The sequence below is a fragment of the Electrophorus electricus genome, chromosome 11 (genome assembly GCF_041902795.1).
Source record: "Electrophorus electricus isolate QZ-2024a chromosome 11, ASM4190279v1, whole genome shotgun sequence".
Taxonomy (NCBI): domain Eukaryota; kingdom Metazoa; phylum Chordata; class Actinopteri; order Gymnotiformes; family Gymnotidae; genus Electrophorus; species Electrophorus electricus.
Genome location: NC_137507.1, coordinates 8,234,115 through 8,257,500, shown reverse-complemented (window position 1 = coordinate 8,257,500; position 23,386 = coordinate 8,234,115). Strand labels below are relative to the sequence as shown.

Here is a 23,386-nt window from a genome sequence, read left to right as displayed (position 1 = left end):
GCCTCCCATCACCCTACCCAGCAGGACAAAATGGACCAGGCCTCATCCTTCTCTCTCTCTCTCTCTCTCTCTCTCTCTCTCTCTCTCTCTCTCTCTCTCTCTCTCTCTTTCTCTTTCTGTCTGTCTGACTCTGTCTCTGTGTGTATATTAATATCTCACTATCTGTATCCATCTCTCCCTACTTCATCTTCCTCTCTCCTTCTCCCTCCCTCTGTCTGTCTGTCTCTCTCTCTCTCTCTCCTTCTCTCCCTCTCTCTCTTTGTCTCTCCATGGCTTGATTACTTTTTAATGATTTCCTGAGCTAAGACGAATAGCTGTGCTAAATGAGCAGAATTAGACAAGTGGCTCAGAGCACAGAAGCATTTGTTACAGGAATAATTGAGCTGCAGGCTTTCATTTACTCTGAGAGACGCGGGACACGGTGCAGCAGTCCGTCACTACCGACGCGTGAGAGACGCGGGACACGGTGCAGCAGTCCGTCACTACCGACGCGTTTCCAGCCATCGTTGGGTCTATGCTTTGGTTTAAGTGTCAAGTTGAGGTAGCCGTCAGGCTTCTGTCTTCTACACACACACACACACACACACACACTCTGTTCCAGTATGGGCATAAAGTCGTGTCTCTGCGTACCCTGCTGTGTCTTCAGCCTTCCCTCACCATCAGCTCCCTTCAAGGCCTTGTTACGGAACATTACCCCTCATCCGCCCGCCCCCCGCCGCACCCCTCTATCTCACACCCCCTCCTCTCCTGCTCCAGCGCTGATGGCACCACACACTGAAATGCTGGGCAGATTGCAGAACCAGTTTGTCCCTGCTAAGGGCAGTGCTTCCCCCTGCTGCGCAGGGCGTGTCATTGCAACCCAGCTTGGTGCCCCACCGACACGAGGGCCAATTAAACAGATTGGAGCCCATGCCAAGGCAGCCGATGCCACGGCTTCGCAAGCCTGCCAACGCCACCTCCACCCATGCCAGCGGCGCGCCGATTCCACACACGCTAACGACCGGTCCGGACATGCGCCACACTGACCTGGCGGCGAGAATGTGCTGGGGGGGGGGCGAGCTACATGGTGCAGGAACAGATGAGTGGGGGAGCTTTGCTGATGTAGGCAGCGCTGGTGAGCTGATTTCACCAGCATCAGCTGACCGCCGTGCTGTGGTTTATCCACCATTCCACCAGTGGCTGATCAGTAATGCATCCTGTCTTGGTTCTCGTGGACTTGTACACTGGCTTCTTACACACTAGGTTATACACACTCACAAACACACACACACACACATCAGTGACAGCTGTTCCGCTGGTAGTGCCTGGCTGTTTGACAGGTGAACGTGAGGCCTGATTTTATTTCATTTATAGAACACTTGACGCGTTTGCACTCGGAGTGTGAGGGAGTTGACAGGCAGCCCTGCAGACAGACAGTGACTGAGCCGTCAGTCGCACTGCTTCCTTTGACTCGTTGACAACGCTGAGGCAGCCTGAACCACAGAGACTACAGCAGTAATTGCGTAAAAGTCCTTATACTGCCGTAAACCTGCAGTAGTTTCAACACGTGTCTTCATGTGTCTGCATGTCAAGGCCGTGTTTAGTGCATCCCAAACCAAAACAAAAATGTTTTGATCTTTTTGTAATCTATTTGTACTGGCTTATGTAACAAACGACGTCAAAGAATCAGAGACTCGGCACTCTCCAGAAACCACGGAAAAGAATGTTGTCCTTTCTTTCTTCTCTCCTTCAAGAGCACTGTGGTGGTGGAGAAGTCCATCCAGGATCTGATGAGTCTGATGCAAGACCTCAGTGCGTACTCCAACCAGTTCCTGGAGATGGTTTGTGACAAGCTCAAAGAGTACAAAGAGATCTGCAACGCCGCCTACAGGTGAGTGAGTATGTGTGTGTGTGTGTGTGTGTGTGTGTGTGTGTGTAGGTTCACATATACATGCACACACATGCGCACACACACACTATATATAATCAGATATCTACATCTTCCTGGTGTGCTGCAGTGATGTTTACAGTTCATAACTACAGTTATTATTTGACTGGTCATGTATCTCACCCTTAACAAGCGTGTGTGTGTTTGAGACTCAAGGTGCATTTGCATGAATGAAGACTTCCTCCAGAAAAGTATGGTTGTGTTGAGATTATTTTCATGACTGTGGATATCCTAAGGAAGTCCTAGTCCATACTTCTCCTCAGAGAGTGGACACACTGACCTGTAAACAATCTACTGCTAAGACAAGAATTCCTCTGGTGTTCACTTAGCATCCTACAAATAAAACAGTGGCTGATGTAAAAGTAAACACTTCGGAGTCCTCCAGTACGAGGTAGAGACCATGTCCCCACTCCTACAGACAAAACCATCCAAGACCTGTTCGTCAGGAGTGAGATGTGCGAACAGTTCAGGTAGTAACTGTGGCACTGTAGCCTGCGAGTGCTCTAAACAGTTTATTAAGGGTGGAGTATCACTCCGCCCTCCACGTGCATCGCTGCAGGAGTTGCATGTTGTATTTCTTGCGATTATCAGCTTTATGTTGGAGAAACCAAGAGAAGAGACGATTTGCTGATCCATTGGAGACCAGGGTTTATGGTCCCCAGTGGCGAGGCATTTTAAGACTAATGGACACTGCGTTAATGACATATCTGTTTGCTTTGCCAGGTGTTGCTATGGCAGCAGTGAAATTAGGAAAGTTAAATCTACTAAATCTACTCGTCTACACTCGTGGAACTTTGCAATCCCATGGAATGAATATCAATTATTTGAACTTCTACTTTTTTCTAATATAAACTGGTTTCACTTGGTAGAACGTCACGTTACGTGCACAGCAGATGAAGGACCTCAGTCTGAAACGTCCCAGTTGGTGTTGTCTGTGTATCCTGTGTGTTGCGTGCTGTTCTGTGTAGTGGCTGTGTAACACGTCTAGCTGCTGACGGATTGTCCCTGCTTCCTCTGATGGTGGAGGCAAAGCCTATGGTTTATGGTGGTTTGACATCTTACTGTGGACAGAACGTTCCTTCCATAAGCGAGGGGACTGTCCGCGTCCCCGGCGTAAGACTGCATGTGACTCAGTTCCTTCCTGTTGTCTTTTGACGCTTTATAATCAGTCTAGTTTGGTTTTAAATCTACTCAGGACTCCAGTACAGCCTCACCCACGCCGATGGGCACCACTCGGTAGATTCGTCATGCTTCCCTCTTCTCCACATTTTCTTCCTGTTGAGTGGGGTCCGAATCTGCTGAGAGTGCTTCTGTTGTCTTTATGTGCCGTCCTGTTTTAACGAATGTCCTGAAGCTGAAATTTGCACATCACAACACAGCCTCAGTCTGTCACAGGATCAGGGATTGGACCTAGAACAGGCTGCCTATGATCTCAGTACAGATGCTCTAAATGTGTGTGTGTGTGTGTGTGTGTGTGTGTGTGTGTGTGTGTAAGTGTGTGTGTGTATGTGTGTGTGTTGTTGAATGTGTTTGTGTTTGTCTGTATTTGCACACGTATGCATGTGCATGTTTCTCAGTACCGCTGCTCTAAGTGTGTGTGTGTGTGTGTGTGTGTGTGTGTGTGTGTCTGCTGCAGGGGTATAGTACAATGTGAGGAGAAGCTGACCATAAGTGCGTCCTGGGCCAAAGACGAGGACATCAGTCGTCTCCTTCAGTCCCTGCCCAACTGGGCAAATATGACCCAGCCCAGACAGCTCAGACAGAAGAGAGAGGATGAGGAGGACTTCACTCGGTCAGAACACACGCAGGCGCGCACACACACACACGCGTGTACACGTGCACGTACGCACACACACACACACACACACACACACACACACACACCATTTGGCTCCAAAAACACAACTTTTGTAGAGAAGGAACAGAGAACACTTCATGTATCCGGACATAGAGTTTTAATTTACTACCAGTATAGATCTGAGAGATGGGTGAGACTGGTAATGTTTATGAACCAAACAGTGCTGGATGTTAACTGCAAGCTGTTACTAAGTGCTAAAACAACATATTTCCAAAATATTTGTAAAAATAAGATTATTATATTCAAAAAAGAACAAAAGCAAAACAACGTCCAACTAGTGGAGTACACGAATTTGCATAAAATTTACATATTCAGCCCACTGAGTTGTCATTGCAGAGCAATTGTAAGGCAGAAGCCTGCATTTTTCAAACAGGTACAAATGGAGAAAAAAGAAGTTATATAATGAACTCACATAATGAGGTTTTGGTTTTTACACCAAGATTCTTGGTTTTGATGCATTAAAACAGTTTGCTTTGTCCAGCTTTAACTCCACCAAGTTTTCTTAATTACAAAAAAATGCTGTTGAGATGCACATATATTTATCTTGTGTTGGATACATGATGAGAATTCTGATATGATTGGTGCATGATGGGTGCACGGTGGGTGCATGATTGGTGTAGGATGAGTAGGATGAATGTATGATGGGTGTAGGATGAGTATGATGAATGTATGATGGGTGTAGGATGAGCATGATGTGTGTAGGATGAGCATGATGGGTGTAGGATGAGTAGGATGGGTGTATGATGTGTGTAGGATGAGTATGATGGGTGTAGGATGAGTATGATGAATGTATGATGGGTGTAGGATGAGTATGATGGGTGTATGATGTGTGTAGGATGAGTATGATGGGTGTAGGATGAGTATGATAAATGTATGATGGGTGTAGGATGAGTATGATGGGTGTAGGATGAGTATGATGGGTGTAGGATGAGTATGATGGGTGTAGGATGAGTATGATGGGTGTATGATGAATGTATGTATGAGGGGTGCGTGACGGGTGTGTGATGGGTGCATCTTTCATGTTAACCAGCTCTGATACAGGGTTTCATTCTGCACGTTTTCCACAAATCTGTCACAAATCTTTTTTTTTTTTTTTAAATCCTACTAACCATGTATTTCATTTTAGAAGTTTCTTGTTTAGATGGCATGGATCCATGCTACCTGAAAGTCTCATTCACATTTCATTTTTACATCCCAGGCATGTGCTGTAAATTTCTAAATTGCAGATTTGTTAATGTACTTCCTGGCATACTGGCCGAGTGGGGAACAGACAATGGCACCCAGAAAACCCGTTCAGACAGTCAAGTGCCAAGCATTAGCTACGCTTGCACGTGCATGGCCAGGTTGACACATGTTGTAAGAGTACGTAAACATTTAGCCGCCTGCACTCACAGATCTATGGCCGCGCCGTGGTGCCAGCCCCGTCTGAATGCGTTATTCTGGGCACCCTGCCGTCCTCTTGCAGTGCTCAGCTGCTGTTGAAAGATGGGTGTTGGGTGTTGACAGCCATAATGCCATTGAGCAGACCTGGGTGAACAGGAGCCAACTCGAGTGCCCGTAATTGGCGCTGGTTTGGTCTGAAGCTACGTCTCTCTCTCTCTCCCTCTCTCTTTCTCTCTCTCTCTCTCAGTTCAAACATGAATCCCATAGAACACGCTGACATGGCCATGTGCCCATGGGTCCTTTTCAGGAAATCATTGTAAGAAACGTGAGTGGGAGGGGGAGGGGGCCATTTTTTTATCAGAACTGCTTTATAAGTGTGCACCCCTCGCGCGGGCCACCGTGCGGCATGCAACTGTAACGTAAATAAATGAACAGGCTTGCTGGACAAAAAAGCCAATCTGTTTGGCGCATTATAGAGCTCTATTATTAAAACTCTGAAAACAGTTTCATCAGCCGCACGACAAGGTTGGCGGCGTGCATCTGGCAAACCGACCCACAGTTGTGAAGACCCAGTAATAAGGCCCTTCTTCTCTGATGTTACATTTATTTATCCAGTTATTTGCCCTTTACCCTTCGTTGTAAAACTTGCTAGTTTAAGAGGAACCTCATCTCCCCTCTCCTCCCCTCACCTTTCCCCTTCACTCCTCTGTTTTCTCTTCTCCTCCCTCTCCTCTCCACACTCCTCTGTCCTACCCATCTATCAGTTTCTTTTCCACTGGCTCCATTTAAGCAGAGTTAATGGTGCTTTCCAAACTCATAAACTCTCGTGTCTGTGGTACCATGTAATAAGAATAACGTGCAGAGTTGAAAACCTCACTCAGCCTCCCTTGCGTGCCACGCCGAGGTTTTTCTAGGCCAGTTCTCATCCCTTTCTCTCTCTCTCTCTTTCAGAGTGGCGTTTGCTAAGGAGTCCGAGGTGTTGACCGGTAACCTGGGAGACAAGCTGATTCCCCAGAACGAGATTCTGTGGGATGTCAGTGACATGAAGTCTCTGGCTAACCTGCAGGAGAGCATGGAGTGGCTGTCTGCCCGTCTCCTGGGCTACTTCTCCAGCCTGCCCCAGAGCTCGAGTAAGTGGGGGTGGATGTGTGTGTGGGCGTAGACAGAGACACCGCAATAGATGACAATTCACTTAAAATATCTTTTCTCTAAACTGCCATAGTCATTTAAAGTGTGCCTACTGTGTGTGTGAGTGCTTTCTTGTCTGTGTGTGTGTGTGTGTGTGTGCGTGTGTGTGTGTGTGTGTGTGTGTGTGTGTGTGTGTGACCACGCGTGCTCAGGAGAGTGTGAAACTGAGAGCCTAGCGGGCCCTTTTTTTTTTAAAGCCTTCTGGGCATTATTCAGTGTGCTGAATGCTCCGGTGGGCCAGAGTGCTTCTGCTCGTGTCCTGTACTGACCACTCAGACCCCGATTGCCCGTCTGGCCGTCTGCTTTGGCCCCACCCCCTTCGCTGCAGCTGCCCAGTGCCACACTTAGTTAAAACTGAGAATGGTAAATTAGCTTTTTAAAAACTATTGTTACTTCTCTTTCGCCGTCTCCTTTTTGAGCAAAGACCGCTTCAGAGAGACTTGCTCCAGGAGCAGATAAAAATTCAATAAGAGCACCGTGGAGGACGTGGGCATAATTATCATTAATTCTTCACACTGGCAGTAATGGAGTGTTTTATCATGGCAGGACTGCCTCCGTATTGTTCATTATTTAGTGTTTGCCGAGCTGATGGGCCCATCGCCGACGGAAACCCTTATCTTTCCCTCCTTAAAACCCCTCGCACCTCCACCCACACCGCCCACCCCACACCACACTCCCTTACCCAAATTGGATTTTATATTACAGAGCCAGTCAGGTATGAACAAGTCATTTTCTCTCTGCCTTGTCTAGCAAACTCATACATGTTTGCCAGTGTAATGTGGGCGAGATTAAGGGGCTTCTCCATGCTGGCTTTGGAGTGGGGAGGATAGGAAGAGCGACCTTGAGAGAGGCCCAGAGGATGAGCAGTAGAGGAGGGCACACACTCACACACGGGGGGTGGGGGGGGGGGGGTGGGGGGGGTTGCCTGGAGGAGACACCAGATCACCTGTGCGTTTAGTCACCTGTGTTGCCACCGTGCACTGGGGTGGGTGTGGGTGTGTGTGTCTGAGAATGTTTAGGCAGTTCAACCATCGTCACCCCACCAAAAAAAAAGCTTTTTGTGCAGTAGATAATAACTGCTATTTCTGAGCCTTAGTGTGTTTACAGCAGCAGTGTTGCGTGCCTCTTGGCCTGCTGGCAGTAAAGACCCCCTCTCTGGAGCAGTAAAGACCCCCTCTCTGGAGCAGTAAAGACCCCCTCTCTGGAGCAGTAAAGACCCCCTCCCTGGAGCAGAGGGGTAATACCACTCTGTGCATGGTTCCCTTTCCTGGGACTGGGTCTGAGCTCCTCTGGTACTGGGTCTGAGCTCCTCTGGTACTGGGTCTGAGGTCTTCTCCTGGTACTGGGTCTGAGTGGCCCCTTTGCTTCTGGAGAAGGCAGGAATGATGTGTGATACCATGAGTGGGACTGAATGTGAGTGGATAATGTCTACTTGGGCTTTGTGCTAAATAATCCCCTGTCACAGTGCGGGTTTTCATTTAGAGCACTGTTTTATTTAGGGCAGGGTGTGTGTGTGTGGGGGGGGGCAGTGTAGATGTGGAGGGGTGTGTGGGGGATGTCCCTGTTGCTGTGTCTGTGTGACTCAAACACAGCTTTTACAGAGTTTTGCTCACATTCTTCATTGAGATTTCACCTTGTTTTTCTGATCTTGAAAATTTATATTTAATATGTGAATCTTTCTTGTGCCGTGTTGGAGCACCGCTTTCCAGCTAGTGAGAGCAAACTGACAGAGGAATCGGGGGTCAGGGAGGTTTAGGTAGACCGATGCCAGGACCCCCATAAAGCTTCAGACGTGTGTGTGTGTGGAGAGAGCTTTAAGGCAGAGCCGTGCAGATAACTGTAAAAATCATCTTGATCTTAGTCAGGAGCAAATGACTTCCTGTTAAGTGATGCACCTCTTTCCTTCATGGTCAGCTTGTGTGTGTGTGTGTGTGTGTGTGTGTAGTATTGTGTGGTGTGTTGGAGCATTTTGTGTGTGGTGTGTTACAGCGTTGTGTGTGCTGTGTGTTGCAGAGTTGTGTTGGAGCATTTTGTGTGTGTGTGTGTGTGTGTAGTATTGTGTGTGTTGTGTGTTGGAAATCCTGCTCTTGCCTCTGTGGACATCCTCTCCGGCCCCTCTGGAGATCCTCTCTTCCAAAGCAGCAGGTTCTCCTCTGTAACCACTGAGCTTGTGTGCTGGGGGCTTTTGTATTGTTGTTGTTCACTGCAAGTGGAGGTCTGCTTTGCACCCATTAGCATAATTTTTGTGGATGCTTCTATACACACACACACACACACATACACACACACATCTACCTTCATACACCCCCTCACTCCTTTTTCTCATTTTCAATTTCTGCTTCCTCTCTCGCTGTCCTGGGGGCTGAGTTGCGGAGTCGTAGCTGTGGAGACGTGGTGGGGGTCAGAGGTCACTAGCTGACAGAGTTCAGCTCTCCCTATGCAGATGTCACTCCTGCACCTGAAGATTAATCAGCACTCTCAGCCAGTCTCATGCATCATTCATGAGCTCATCTCTGTCCTCTTTCTCTCCCTCTCTCTCTCTCTCCTCTCCCTCCCCTCCTCTCCCTCTCTCTCATCTCTCTCTCCTCCTCTCGCTCTCTCTCTCTCCCCTCTCCCTCTCTCTCTCTCTCTCTCTCTCTCTCTCTCTCTCTCCTCTCTCTTGCCCCCCCCCTTCTTTTTCTTACTTTTTTCCCATTCTGTCTCCTCTTTCTCTCTTTCACATTCCCTTCTTCTCTCTGTTCCCCTCAGGGAGTAACGTGTGTGTGTGTGTGTGTATACATAGTCACTCACTCCTGGGCACAAAAAAAAGGTCCAAACCCAAAGTTACGTTTAATTATTTAATGGTCCTAACAACACATTACTGGTCAGATTCTCCAGGACACTTCTGAGACATGCGCCACCATTTTCTCATCACTGCTCACTGCTGCAGTGAACTCGTGGGGCAACAGGCTGAGAACAGGAAAATGAACGTAGCACAGTTGGGTCACTTCCGTACACTCACATACAGTATGTCCTGCACAGTCCTGCACAGTCCCCTGCACAGTCCTGCTCAGGAAGGAGTGAAGTACAACTGCTGCTCTCTGAGCAAAAATTTATTAAAAAATCTAATAAAGTTAATTACAGTTTTTTGACTATCACCCCTCCACTCCCTTGTAAGAAACATAAACAGAAAGTTTTGGGTTAAAAGACATTTGATGATATCCTGAGCTGCCCTTGCTGCAGATTAAGACAGCATAGTGCTGTAGATTAGATTTGTTTTTGTGCATTTAGCGAGACAATGCTGTCCTGCTTGTCTGTCACCCTGTCACAGTCCGAGTCCCCCTTAACTCAGGTCTCCCTCCCCAGTGGCACCACGCAGAAGCTTCAGATTTGATAGAAACACAATTGGACAAAACTACACACACTCACACACAGGAAGGAGACGGACAGCTCTAGAGGGACGTGGAGGTGCGTTGGATGCTCTGAATCGGCAGCCCCATGCCGAGCAGGCTTGATTGCATCATCAAAGTGAGACGATCTCCAAGGCAGTAGGGTTGGGGAGAATGGATAGCGGGGGGGGGGGCGGGTTGTCAGAGGGACAGAGAAGCCTTTTCAACACTCTATGGCCTACATAAGACACATAAACAGTACTAGTACATGCACAAGTGCTCATGTCTGGCCAAACACACTGTCTAGGCAAATGCACGCACACACACACACAGTCCCTCAGTCAGATACGGATAATACATGCGCTCACACTTTCAAGCCCGGACTGCCTAACCCATGTTTCAGGGTTAATTGGAGATGGTTTTCAGTTCCAGTGGGTTTTGGTTAAATCTCTGTGTATGTGGCAACTCTCCAGGATGGCTTGACTGTGATAAAACAGCACATTCTACAACCTTCTATAACCTTCCCTCTACTGATCCAAACCTCCCATTTTAAAGACGGATAAGTCCGGAAGAATTATCTCATAATATTTATATTCTGTCTGCTTCTCACTGTTCTAACTTTTCCAAAGATGAATGCTCTTAGTTTTGCCTTCCAAATTTGGAAAGATGCTTATTACCTTATTACTAGCAATAAAGATTAAGCATGCAAATGAGTAATAGCTGAAAAGATGCTGAATGGTCTGGGAGGCGGGCATCGTTTCCATGGTAACAGTTTACTTTAGGTTATGGTTCTTCTGTGCCTGTAGTGACTGTGTGCTGGTTGTCGTGCCCACTGAGATTGTGAGCGCTCGGGTATGCCACTCAAAGTCAATGTCTGAAAGATAAACTACAAATTTAGAAGAAAAAAAGAAAAATAAAGCTATTGCAGCAGTATCGTTAACTGAACACGATGGCAAACCCCATCTTCTGGAATTAGTCTGATCCAAATGACTTGCTGACTATATTTGCACTTTATGGTTATCCACATAATAATTTCTGTTCATGATGTGTGTTTCTAATCAAGCCATGTCAAACATGTCTTATCAGTGCGTAACCTGGCTCTGGACTCCTGCGTTTGAGAATAGGGGACCTATAATTGGACTAGTGATGAAGCATACAGAAAGACTTCCATCTTAATTCTTTATCTCCGTCTGGCTCCTGGATGTGGGTGGCTGAGCTGTGTGTGTGTGTGTGTGTGTGTGTGTGTGTGTGTGTGTGTGTGTGTGTGTGTGTGTGTGTGTGTGATGTCAGCTGGATGGATTTGAGTCTATTAGTATCATCCCGAGAGATAAATCGTCCCCACAATTAAAGATTAACATGAATTCTTAGGCAGGAGTGATTTACTGGTGACCATGAGAAACAAACTGCAGCTTTCATTTAAAAAATAAATAAAAGAACTGAAATGTGCTTGTGGTTAATGAGGTTGGGGGTTGGGGTTGGACATAGGAGCAGTGTTTACTATCGGTGATGTGGATGTCAGAGTAAAATTAGACTGTATTAAATATGTGTGTCTCATGGGTGAAGGAGACTGGACAGACAGTCTGATTCTCCCACACCTTTATGCAGCTCCTCTGTGTGTGTTAATCTTGCCACAAAAGGTTCTGTAGCGTGCACACATGCACGATTGTGTGGAAGTGCAGTAGCTTGTATGGGTGTATCTCCATGTCTGTGATTGTGTGAAAATTCTGTAGCCGGTGTGTGTGATTGCATGAAAGTGTTATAGCTGGACTGTGTGTAGGGGAGGATTGTGTGAAAGTACTGTAGCTGGTGTGGGTTTGTGTGTGTGGGTGTGTCTTTTTGTCTGTCTGTGTGTGGGTGTGTCTGGGTGTATCTGTGAAAGAGGGTGACCTTCACAAGGTCAAAGACAAGCTGCAGAGTTTTAGGTACTCAATGCCCATCACCTCTTCATCTTTCTAAATGATCTGCCACCACACACACACACACACACACACTCACACAAAGACACAGTGTGTATGCTCTATGCCTGTCTAGTCATCTGTTCTTTTCAGTCCACCTGACCTTTCTGGAAGACTCATTTAATTTGGATTTATGCAGTAGAGACCTAACAGGTGTATTAGGGTTGAGAGTCCATGTGTACTGTAGTTATTTTTAGTTTTTACTGTTTGCTATATACACAGCTATATGTTCACGTGTGTGTGTGTGTGTGTGTGTGTGTGTGTGTGTGTGTGTGTGTGTGTGTGTGTGTGTGTGTGTATGCGCGTGCTTAGGTGCATCTCCAGGCTCAGACACTCAAGTGAGCAGTGAGAACGTGCGCAGTCGTGAGCACATTCTGCAGACCCTATCCGACCTCTCAAGATCCTTCCAGGACATCGCTGACCGCTGTCTGCTCGTGCTGCACCTGGAGGTTAGGTGGGTCCGAGCGGAACAGCGGAGCCTCTCTCACACCTACACACACACACACACACACACACACACACACACACACACACACACACACACACACACACACACTGCCCCTCACAGTACGTCTGTTATGGCTCTTTCCACTCGGTGTATGAGTACGCACAAGAACCTCAGGGTCTTCCTTCCTTAAGAGCCCCTCACACTGGGGTCTTTGGCCAGCCGATTTGCGCAAACCTCCCCCACAGCAAAGCTAAACAGCGCTAATGTTTAAAGAGCACTAAACGTCGTTAGTGTTTAGAGAAGCCCGGGTGCGAGGGCATGTTCCTTTATCCCCCTGCTACCTGTTTCTCTTCCTTTGGCGGAAGTACGGTCATTTAACAGACCCAGACGGCCACTTCTCCTCTACGTCTCAGACGGCTCACGCTGCTCATGCGCCGCTAAGCTCATATTTTGATTTAGAAACAATATCTCACTACTCTCATATCACACGTTATTGGCTTTTTCCATCAGGCAGATTTCCCCCGGCTGTGCTTCTGAGTGGATTAGCCGTGGGAGGGGGCAGAGAAGGCTGCTAGGTGGGTGGCAGAAGGGACACACACACACACTCACACACACACTCATACACACACACACGTGCAGTGGCCCGCATCAGTCAAACAGGACTCTATAGAGTTTGTGTTTTTTAGACTTGGAGCTTCACCAGGCCTCTCGAGATCTTTCTCACCATAGCTACAAGCCCATGTTCACAGAGCGAGACTGAGCAAACGGCGTCATGAGGAAAGTTCAGTCATAAAGCCTCCAGTGCTGCCTTGCTGCCTCTCGGCAATGTCTCGGAAATGTCTCGGTTTTCAGGGACTGAGCTGTTGACTCTTTATGGCTCTACTCTTGGTTCGGCTGTCTTCCCTTTCCCAGGGTGCACTGCTTCCATCATCTCATCCCCCTGGCCAAGCAGGGCAACTATGCCATCGTGGCCAATGCCGCTAGCATGGACTACGACCCCCTGGTGGTCAAACTGAACAAGGACATCAGCGCCATCGAGGAGGTGATGGGAGCCAGCCTGCAACAGCACAAGTTCCAGTACATCTTCGAGGGTGCGTGAGTCGATTTGCGCGTGTGTGTGTGTGTGTGGGGGGGGGGGCGGGGACACACCACTTACATTTCAGCTGGGCTAAAGGTCCCTTGGCAGTAAACATTAGTGGGTTTAAACTTCAGCGTATCAGAAGACAGATTTTATGCATGGGGAGAGATGGAGTAGCAGCAAAAAAAAAATCTAAAAAAGTCTGCAGTAAAGACAAACTGCCACCTACACATGTGCACAGGGCATACTCCAACTTTGGTACTGTTTTATCTCTAGTCTCTTAAGAAGCTTTCCTGCAAATCTGTCTGATAATTTGGTTGCTAAATGTGACTATCATTTTTAAATTGTTTAGCTGACCCCATTTTAAAATAATGGAACCCTGTTTGGGGTCTCGGGCCAAGAGCTAGCATTGGCGTTGGTGTTGACGTTGGTGTTATGCTCTCTCCCCTCCGCACGCCGGGCAGGTTTGGGACACCTGATCTCCTGCATTCTCATCAACGGCGCGCAGTACTTCAAACGCATAAGTGAGTCTGGCATCAAGAAGATGTGCAGGAATATCTTTGTGCTTCAGCAGAACCTCACCAACATCACCATGTCACGGGAAGCAGACCTGGATTTTGCGAGGTAACACACACACACACACACACACACACACCTTGAGCTGCTTGCTCTGTCCAGGCAGGATAGATGATAACAAATAATGACAGAGAAGCAGTTAAGAAACATTGGCAGTCTTTAAGAAATAAACGTCACGTGACCCGAAAAGGGAAACTAACACAAGTATGAATGGTGCATGACATATCTGTTATATCCTTACAGGTTGAGTGGGAAGTTTGTTTGTCATATTTTTTAAAACGCAGCCTTTGTGTTGCATCGTAGTTTCGTGTTTGTTTCCGGTCAGAACTTACTGGAAATCAGGCAAACTGGGATGTGCTGGGATGGTCTCCTGTATTCCTCTATTCCTGTCCTGCCACTCAGTTTCTGTCTGTCTGTGTCTCTGTGAGTGTGGGGGTGTGGGTCCTGGTCTCTCTCTCTCTCTCTCTCTGTGTGTGTGTGTGTGTGTGTGTGTGTGTGTGTGTGTGTGTGTGTGGGAGGAGCAGATGTTGATTTTAATTACAGGGCCTTGTTACTCCCACCTAGTCCATGCATTTTTACAAGCCTTTTTAGAACCTAAATATTTCAGATTTGAGCTCAACACTGACACCCGAACACTCATAGACAGTGATGACAGTGATGCATGTGGGAGGGTCCAGGACTGAGAGGGTATCATTTTAGTTGGTATCATGTTTGTCAGTTAATTTACCAACTGAGTGTATTAGCCCATATGTTTTCATGACTCCTCAATGTTATTTCGGTCATATTTTTAGCTTGCCTGTCATTTCTCACTTTTACCGTGTTTGTGTGACTTTGTGGGAGTGTGTGTGTGTGTGTGTGTCTGTATATGTTTGTGTGTGTGTGTATGAGAGAGAGAGAGAAGAGCATAAGGGCTCATTGTAAGAGACAGAAGGTTATATGGATGGAGGGAGCCGGGGACAAAAAGCGGGACCCCCTGAGGAAGAGGGCAATCGCTGGACAGGCTCCTATCTGAATGTTTGCTCTGGGCAGGTAGGCCAAGGACACAGTAATAACCATCGATTGGAGGCTTACTATTAAACCGTACCGTGCCATGGATGAGAAAAGCCTTTGGAAACAGTGACATCTAGTGGCCATCCGCACATGTGTGGCAAAAGCACCACGTATGACGCATTCTGAAAGGTGCATTGAGCAGATATTGCTGTTTAATTATGTGCAGAAATGTGGCATGTGCCGAGACGGTTGTAGTGTGAGGGTTTGAGGCATTCTCCGAGCTCTAATCAGTCTGCTATTTACACCCTTTATTTTAAAATGACCTTGGAGCTGGTCTTCCTCCCTAGAATCTGGAGAGAAAGAGAGAAAAGGAGAAACCTACTGCAGATACACACACACACACACACACACACACACACACACACACACACACACACAGCCACCATCTGTTCCAAGCCTCATACAGAGTCAGACCGAGCCCTGTAGGTGTCTCTGTAATGTCTAATCAACATCACCAGAATCTGAAGGGAGGGGTGTGTGTGTCACTCTGCACCTGCATGTATGTGCATTTATGTGTGTGTAGGTGCGGGTGCGCTTGCTTGTGTGTGTGTGTGAGAGTGTGTGCTTGTGTATGTACATGTTAGTGGGTAGCTTTTCTTTGACTCCTCTCTGCTGTTTCTAATTTCCTAGACTACAGGTGGATGAGACATAGAATAGAGAGATGACAACCCCCCCCCCACACACACATCCCAACAGAATCAACAGGATCAGACATTCCCATCCTTCTAACAGCGAGTCATTTTCAGTGCACTTATCCCCCCCCCCCCCCCCCCACACACACACAGAGGCTCGTGCATCCAGCAGCGACTCTTGCTGCTACCTGTTCTCGCCTTCGCTTGCGGGGCTACAGGATGCTGGCAGGGGGGTGTTGTGTGCACGGCCCCTCCCCCATCTCATCCACATCGATGTTAGGTGCTGCCCCTGGTGAGTAAAGCAGAGGCTATGGATCAATGAGGAAGAGGAGCGTCTTCGGCATGCTGCTCTCTCCGATGCTGTGATATGGGCTGTTCTGTGCAGCCACATAACGGTCCTCTAGGTGGCAGCACTTTCTGCATCAGCTGAGAAGAGAGTGAAAGGTTGACTGTGTGTGTGTGTGTGTGTGTGTGTGTGTGTGTGTGTGTGTGAGAGAGAGAGAGAGGGAGATTACATATGTGCCTACATGAGTGAAAGTAATGTCTTAGATTGGGATGGGTGAGAATTTCAATATGAAAATTTGGAGGCGAGACGTTACTGGAATGCAGCATTGCATCCAGCAGGTTAGCTCAGTAGTCTCTTTAAGGTCCTTATTCAATAGTCTGTTTAAGTTCCTAATTCAGTAGTCTAAATATGGTCCTAATTCAGTAGTCTGTTTGAGGTCCTATTTCAGTAGTCTGTTTGAGGTCCTATTTCAGTAGTCTGTTTGAGGTCCTATTTCAGTAGTCTGTTTGAGGTCCTAATTCAGTAGTCTGTTTAAGACCCTAATCCAGTACTCTGTTTAAGGTCCTAATTCAGTAGTCTGTTTGAGGTCCTATTTCAGTAGTCTGTTTGAGGTCCTAAATCAGTAGTCTGTTTAAGACCCTAATCCAGTACTTTGTTTAAGGTCCTAATTCAGTAGTGTGTTTAAGGCCCTAAATCAGTAGTCCGTTTAAAGCGCTAATTCATTAGTCTAAGGTCCAATGTATATCACTGTTACCTGTCTGATTGGCTGCATAGCTGTATGTATATCACTGTTACCTGTCTGTCTGCTCTGCTTAGATGTTACTGAGGTGGGTTAGAGCTGCATTTTGGTGACTTGCAGACAGCAGGGGAGGCGTGGGGGGGGGTTTCAGCTCCCCAAAAAAACCTCTATGGCAGTCGTGACTTAGGAACCTTCCGGAAAAACGGCATTTAGCCAGCATGTCAGGGTGATGGCCCGGTGTGTTTACACACCGCAGTTCGCTAGCACACTACAAGACAGAGCAGCAGCTGCTCCTGACAGCACTGTGATGTGTGTGCATGCGTGTGTATGCACTTCTGACGTTCCCCTCTGTTGTCTTTCACATTCTCTCCCTCCTCTCCATTGTATTTCAGCTGTTCTGCTTTTTTGCACTCGTGATCAGGACGCGACCACCGCGCAGAGCATCACCGCCCAGGGTCCCCGTCCAATGCGCTGCACTTGGCAGAAAAACCTTTAGTTTCGTCTTCTCCATGTCCCCACCTGTAGGATGGCTGAGCACAGGGAAAACGTGCATTTGCATTTGTTACCGTGGTGACAAGCGCATGCGTTCTGCTTGATGGAGACGATCACTCAGAGTGCGCCCCCCCCCCCCAATCTCTTCCCCTCTCTCCTGTTTTTTTCTCTCACTCCATTTTCCATTTCTCTCTCTCTCTCCCTCCCATCTCTTGTCATCCCTCGCTCCTTCTTTCCTGGCTGTTGACTAATGTGTTGTTGAGAATGCGCTGACAGAGGCAGCCTTTAATGGTTGTAATATTGTCCATGCTGGGAGTTGGAGGGGACGCATTGTGCTGATCCCTCTTGTTTTCCTCCCTGTCTGCTCACTCTCTCCACGCGGGCGCACATCACCCCTCCCCCTCTGCTGCGTGCGTCATAAATCTGCTTAATGCCCTCTGTATACAGGACTGTGCTCTGAAACGCAGGCTAATTAAAATTTAATGGCACACAGAGAATGCACTCGCAGGTGTCAGGCCAGTCGAGGACAGAGACACGAGCACGTGTGTGTGTGTGTGTGTGTGTGTGTGTGTGTATGTGTGTGTGTGTGTGTGTGTTTCGGTGAAAACATAGCATTTGCTGTTCATTATCTTCTACTAATGGGAAATTAGTTGAGTGTGGAGGTTGAGTGTATGTGTGTGTGTGTGTGTGTGTGTGTGTGTGTGTGTGTGTGTGTGTGTGTGCACGTATATGGGAGGTAAAAGGCCACATAGATTGAATGTGATTTACCAAAACTGGAGTCATTTTAAAGTTCCTGGGAAATTAAGTGCTTTCATACTGGCAGAGAACCCCACCAGTCCATAACCAACCTGTAGTAACACACACACGCACACACCTCTGACGCTGTCTAAGAGATTTTTACCCTTTGTTAGAGCTCTTAATCAGCTGTGTTACGCTTACCCTTGTTCTCTTCTGCAGTCCTACCTTGACACACTTTGAGCAAAGTTGTGTGTCTACACAGGACTGTGGGCTGGTACATTAACACTGTAGTATCAGAGGTTAGTGGGACATGTCACAGCCAGGACATTATAAATGGTGGTGTTTTATTCCTGTGTCAGAGATGGATGGAGGTGAATGGACCGGCCCAATCTCACTCCTGCAGCTGCTACAATTACCCAAAGATCTCATATATATACATATATATATACACACACACACACACACATATACAATCTCACTCCTGCAGCCGCTACAATTACCCAAAGATCTCATATATATACATATATACACACACATATACATACACACACACACACACACACACACACACACACACACATACACACATACATATACAATCTCACTCCTGCAGCTGCTACAATTACCCAAAGATCTCATATATATATATATATATATATATATATGTATATATATATATATGTATGTATATGTATATGTATATATATATATATATGTATGTATATGTATATATATATATATATATGTGAGAGATTTTAGGGTAAGTAATTGTAGCGGCTGCAGGAGTGAGATTCTATATATATATATGTGTGTGTGTGTGTATATATATATTGGAGAGAGATTCAAAATTGTAGTAAAGTACACAGAGTTTCCAGGGAAGCACTTTGCTTGCACAGCTGATGAAGGACCTCTGTCTGAAACGTTCTGTTTCTCTGGAAACTCTGTTGTACTTTACTAGTTTTGAATATCTCTACATCTCTTACTACACTGTAGTTACTCACCTAGAATCTTCTTGGGATTTGTTATATATATATATATATATATATATATATATGTATGTGTGTGTGTGTGTGTGTGTGTGTGTGTGTGTGTGTGTGTGTGTGTGTGTGTGTGTGTGTGTGTGTGTGTGTGTGTGTGTGTGTGTGTGTGTGTGTGTGTGTCCATTATAAATAATGTATTCACATACAATTCTAGTGCTCCATATTGATAACCATGTTTTTGCATGCAGAAACAAAACAGGTTTCCACAAATAACTTGCAGCCCTCGGGGTCTTCAGAGATTCTATTTTCAGTTTAGCTTTGCATGTGCTGTGTGGGAATGTGAATCGGCCTTTTTCACTAGAGGAAAAGAAGTCATTATCTACTTCCTGTTTCTATAGCAGTACGACCTTGCCTGTGTAGGGGGTGCATTCAGTGTCGGAGCCATGCAAAGACCGCGTGGAGCAGCTGGACACAGTACACTCCTCCAGCGCACACTCCTCCAATACACTCCTCCAGCACCTCTGCTGCACCTCACGGCCAGTGAGGAAGTCGTTGTGTGGGGGAAACCCTCTCGAAATGAGAGACAATGAGAATTTTCACGATGCTAAATTGAGTTCCATTTCCTAGGAAATTTCTGGATAGAGAAGCAAGCGTTAATTTAAAAAAAAAAGTTTATATTTTGCTCATTAACATAATTTATTGCTTAATTTCTTGATTAATTAACATTATTTACTACAATATGTGGCCCTCCGAATCCTGGCCTTCGAAGATCGGCGTCCAAAACAACCTGCAGCTGTGTGTTGTGGGTCAATGTGTTGGAGCTCTGGCCTCAGCAGAAAGGTTGGCCACATTCCCCGCTGCCTGCCTCCATATGTAATACGCCCCCTTTCCCATTTGTCCTTGGAAGACAGGAGAAAATTCTCCGCCGTTGCTGGCTAGTCTGGCATAGATTTTTGACTTTGAATCGTTGTGATGGTGATATCCCCAGAGCCTGGACACCTCTCTTGTTATCTGGAAAGGCTTGCTGTGGCCTCCTGTTTTGACTTTGAAGGTGGAGTCGAGGCTGGGGGGTGGAGTGAGGTTGCAATAAAGCATCCTGTGCAGCTCATTGAGAGTGCGGTCACAGGCCTGAATACCTCGGGGAGTGTGTCTGCCTGATAGAGGAGTTAGGGAGTGAGGGATTCCTGCTTTCCTCAGCACTTCTCTGTAGGCTTTGGGAGTTCAGATGGAGCAGCAACATTTGGGGCCCGAGAGAGAGAGAGAGAGAGAGAGAGAGAGAGAAAGAGCGATAGAAAGGAGAGGGTTTGGGAGGACGAGTGGACACAATGCGCTGTGACCGGGGGGAGGGGGACCATCCTTGGCAAAGAACTCTTATCGCTGTGCCTGTGATTGTGGCAACGCGGCAGAAATACAAGCTGTAGTGTATGAGGTGGACGAGTGTGCAGCGAGCGGTTTCCTTGGCTCCCGTCTGTAAGATGTCATGAATTTATTCGCTTTTTACATGTTAAAGGTATGATGTTTCTGCCCGCAAAGAGTTGAAGGAAGCTGGAAGAAGACTAATGGAATTCAGAGACCCCTGGGTGGCCATCTGCCTAGCAACCGATGTACTGGAAGTGAGGGAGTGCGTCGGGCAAAGCAAGAGCAGTGCATTCTCTCCCGAATAACTTAACCTTGCAGTGCTTCTGCCACCTACAGGCAGAGCCACGGTACTACCGGCCTCTGATGCACATCCTGTCCCTGTGCAGGCAGTACTACGAGATGCTGTACAACGTGGCAGACGAGCTGCTGAACCTGGTGGTGGACCAGGGCGTGCGCTACACCGAGCTGGAGTACATCAACGCCCTGGGTCTGCTACATCGCAGCCAGACGGGCGTCGGGGACCTGACCGTGCAGAACACGCGTCTGCAGCGCCTCAAGGAGATCATCTGTGAACAGGCAGCCATCAAACAGGCCAGCAAGGACAAGAAGATCACAACCGTGTAGACGCGCGTGTGTGTGTGTGTGTGTGTGTGTGTGTGTGTGTGAGTGAGTGAGTGTGTGTGTGCGCGCTGCCGCTGCTGTCTGCTGCTGGCCACGCCCATCTGCGGCCTGCACAGTCCAGCCCATATTTCGGTTGTGCCATTAACTTGACTAATGAATTAGTTTGTGGAGTTGAAACTTCTACACTTGCATTGCTGATTTTAGCCCTTCATTTACTTTAAAATATTCATGAAGTTGGTTGACGTACTCTGTTCGCGTTGAGCCGGAAGTGTTGTGGACTAGAAAGAGAATTTTTCATCTTGGCAGCTTTGCACAAATGCTGTCTGTATACTCTCACTTCCATCTACACGCACACGCACACACACACACACACAGCCCTCTCTATAATGAAATAATCCTTTTCTGCATGTCCCACAAGCACTGACCTCACCTTGCGAAATAAGCAGATGGATTCAATGCGCGTGACTCGGCGAGGTTGTCGTCTAATTTTCCTATAATATAAAACCGCTGCTCTCAATTACGGAATCTCCCACCCCTGCTGCTTGTGCCTGGAATAAAAGATGCCGGATTAGGGCCCTCCGCTCCATTATCAGTACAACGCGAAAGGCATCCTCCGCTTGTGTTGGTTTGTTTTCGTACCTTACTGAAGGAAACGGGAAGCAGCTCCGGCTCATTCTATCTAGCGCCTTCTTATCCTCTCCATCATCCCTCCTAGTTTTATCCCCTCCACACTGGTTGATGGAGAAGCTGGGGGGGGGGGGGACTAATCCCTCTGGAAGTGTGGAGGTGTGTCGTCATTAGGGGGCTCAGTCAGGCACATGGACAGCCGGAGCTCCTCTCTCGGTCTCGTCACGGTCGGCTCTCCGACCTCCAGTTGAAAACGCTGGAGGTTTCACTCGATTTTTTTTTTTCTTCTTAGGCCTCACTTGCTTAAAACGACCAGCGCCGTCACTTCCCTACAGATGTGCGCACACACAGAACCACAAATCATTCAGTTTTTTTTCTGCCCCTTGGTGTTTTTAGTTCATTAACTCTGAAGAAATCTACTTAACGAGAGAGAGAGAGAGAGAGGAAAAGAGAAATAGAGAGAGGGAAAGAAAGAGAGAGAGAGAGAGAGAGGGAAAGAAAGAGAGAGAGAGAGAGAGAAAGAGAGGGAAAGAAAGCGAGAGAGAGAGAGAGAGAGAGAGAGAAGCCCATCGATATGGCGCGCCGGTACCAGGCAGGAGTGCTCCCCAAAGCCATATCACCACTACATCACTCGCTGCTTAGAATCAATACCAGCTTCTGGGCTGCTGGAGGTATTAATGCGGAGAAAAAAAAATCTCTAATATTCCAGCCTAATTTGAATTTTGCTTGAAGACCATGAAAGGGGGTGTTTGATAATGCAGCAGTGTAGTGCTGTAGCTGTATGTGGATTGTGAGGGTTTTATGGAGGGTCTCTCTTTACCTATGTGCCCTTGGTAAGCCAGGTGAGGGCTTTATGGAGAGTCTCTCTTGACCTGTGTGCCTGTGAGCCCTTGGTAATACAGGTGCGTTTGACCTCAGGGCCATCGCTTTAGGTTTACCTCACGATTCCAGACAGGAGCAGTGTTCAGCAGAGACACAACTGGCAGATGTATAGAACTATACTCACAAAAAGATGCTATGAACTATTGCCGAATTAACCTAATTAACAACATGCTCAAAAATAGGGTGGTTTTTTTTTGTACTTTTGCATATATATTTTTTAGGTTAATGCATTACATTTGTTATGACGTTATAGCGATTCATAAGTTTTGCACATAACTGTAATTGCACATTACTATGTAAATTTTATGGCTTGGTTTCTTAGCATTTTTTTTCAGATGTATTTAAAATGATCTCAAATCCAGTTTTACCAAGATGACATCAACCTTTCTCACAGCTCATGGCCTGAATGGGAACACCTTGATCATACACTGGAAACAATCCCTTATGAATCCAGTGTCTTGTGAACGAAACACTAATGAACGTTACTGAAGAGTGTTTGCCTGGTGTTGAAATTATCCACAGTATGGCAGCTGTTTCAGATTATATTAAACAGGATGCTGGCCAGCTCAACCTGTTTTATGTTCATTTGTTGTTATTTCCTGTTGCTGTTTTTGATTCCAAGTTTTGAGAAGAGAAGGCCCATTAAGCACATACTGTAATTTAAGGAGACTAATGGGCTTTCTCATAATTCTCTCTGACCACATTTTGTGGAGCACTTCAGTTTGAAATCTGCCAAATGTCACAAATAAAATAAAGGACACAAAGACAAACTGTGCAAGTTTTTATTTCCCCCGTTATTATCTAAACACCTGTTCTTAAACATTATCCCACACAGGCTTTTTATAAAAGGCATGAATATATCATCCAGTGCATCACTTTTTTTTTCCAAATAAATCATTTATTTTATGACATTGTAATATGTGTCGGCTCTCAGAATATGTAATACATTCACACTAAATATGTTTGATTGTTTAAATGACATCATCCCTCTTTTTAGTGCAATTGCTCTGCTGATAAAATCCCTGCTGGCAAACCTTTGAAAGCAGTATGCTGTATTTGAATAAACTAAAACCTGTAGATCTGTCAACTCATGGATTCCACTTTATTCCTTTGGTTGCGTTTCCTTTTCATGAGCTACAGCTTGTAAATAACGTGGAGGAAGGCGGAACAAGAAGCGAAAGCCATTTAAAGGTCAGGTG

At 46.7% G+C, this 23,386-nt stretch overlaps 1 protein-coding gene across 2 annotated transcripts in view; it reads left to right on the top strand.

The window, feature by feature from the left end:
* exoc4 (exocyst complex component 4) overlaps positions 1-22,957 on the top strand; it is a 111,764-nt gene extending 88,807 nt beyond the window's left edge. The window contains exons 12-18 of one of the 2 annotated variants that reach the window (XM_035528011.2): positions 1,734-1,870; positions 3,564-3,719; positions 6,120-6,298; positions 11,992-12,133; positions 13,040-13,218; positions 13,670-13,829; positions 20,444-22,957. In XM_035528011.2, coding sequence (XP_035383904.1) covers positions 1,734-1,870; positions 3,564-3,719; positions 6,120-6,298; positions 11,992-12,133; positions 13,040-13,218; positions 13,670-13,829; positions 20,444-20,681 — 1,191 coding nt within the window. In that variant the 3' untranslated portion in view covers positions 20,682-22,957. The other variant, XM_081723431.1, reaches the window with a different exon arrangement.
* The last annotated feature ends 429 nt before the right edge of the window (positions 22,958-23,386 follow it).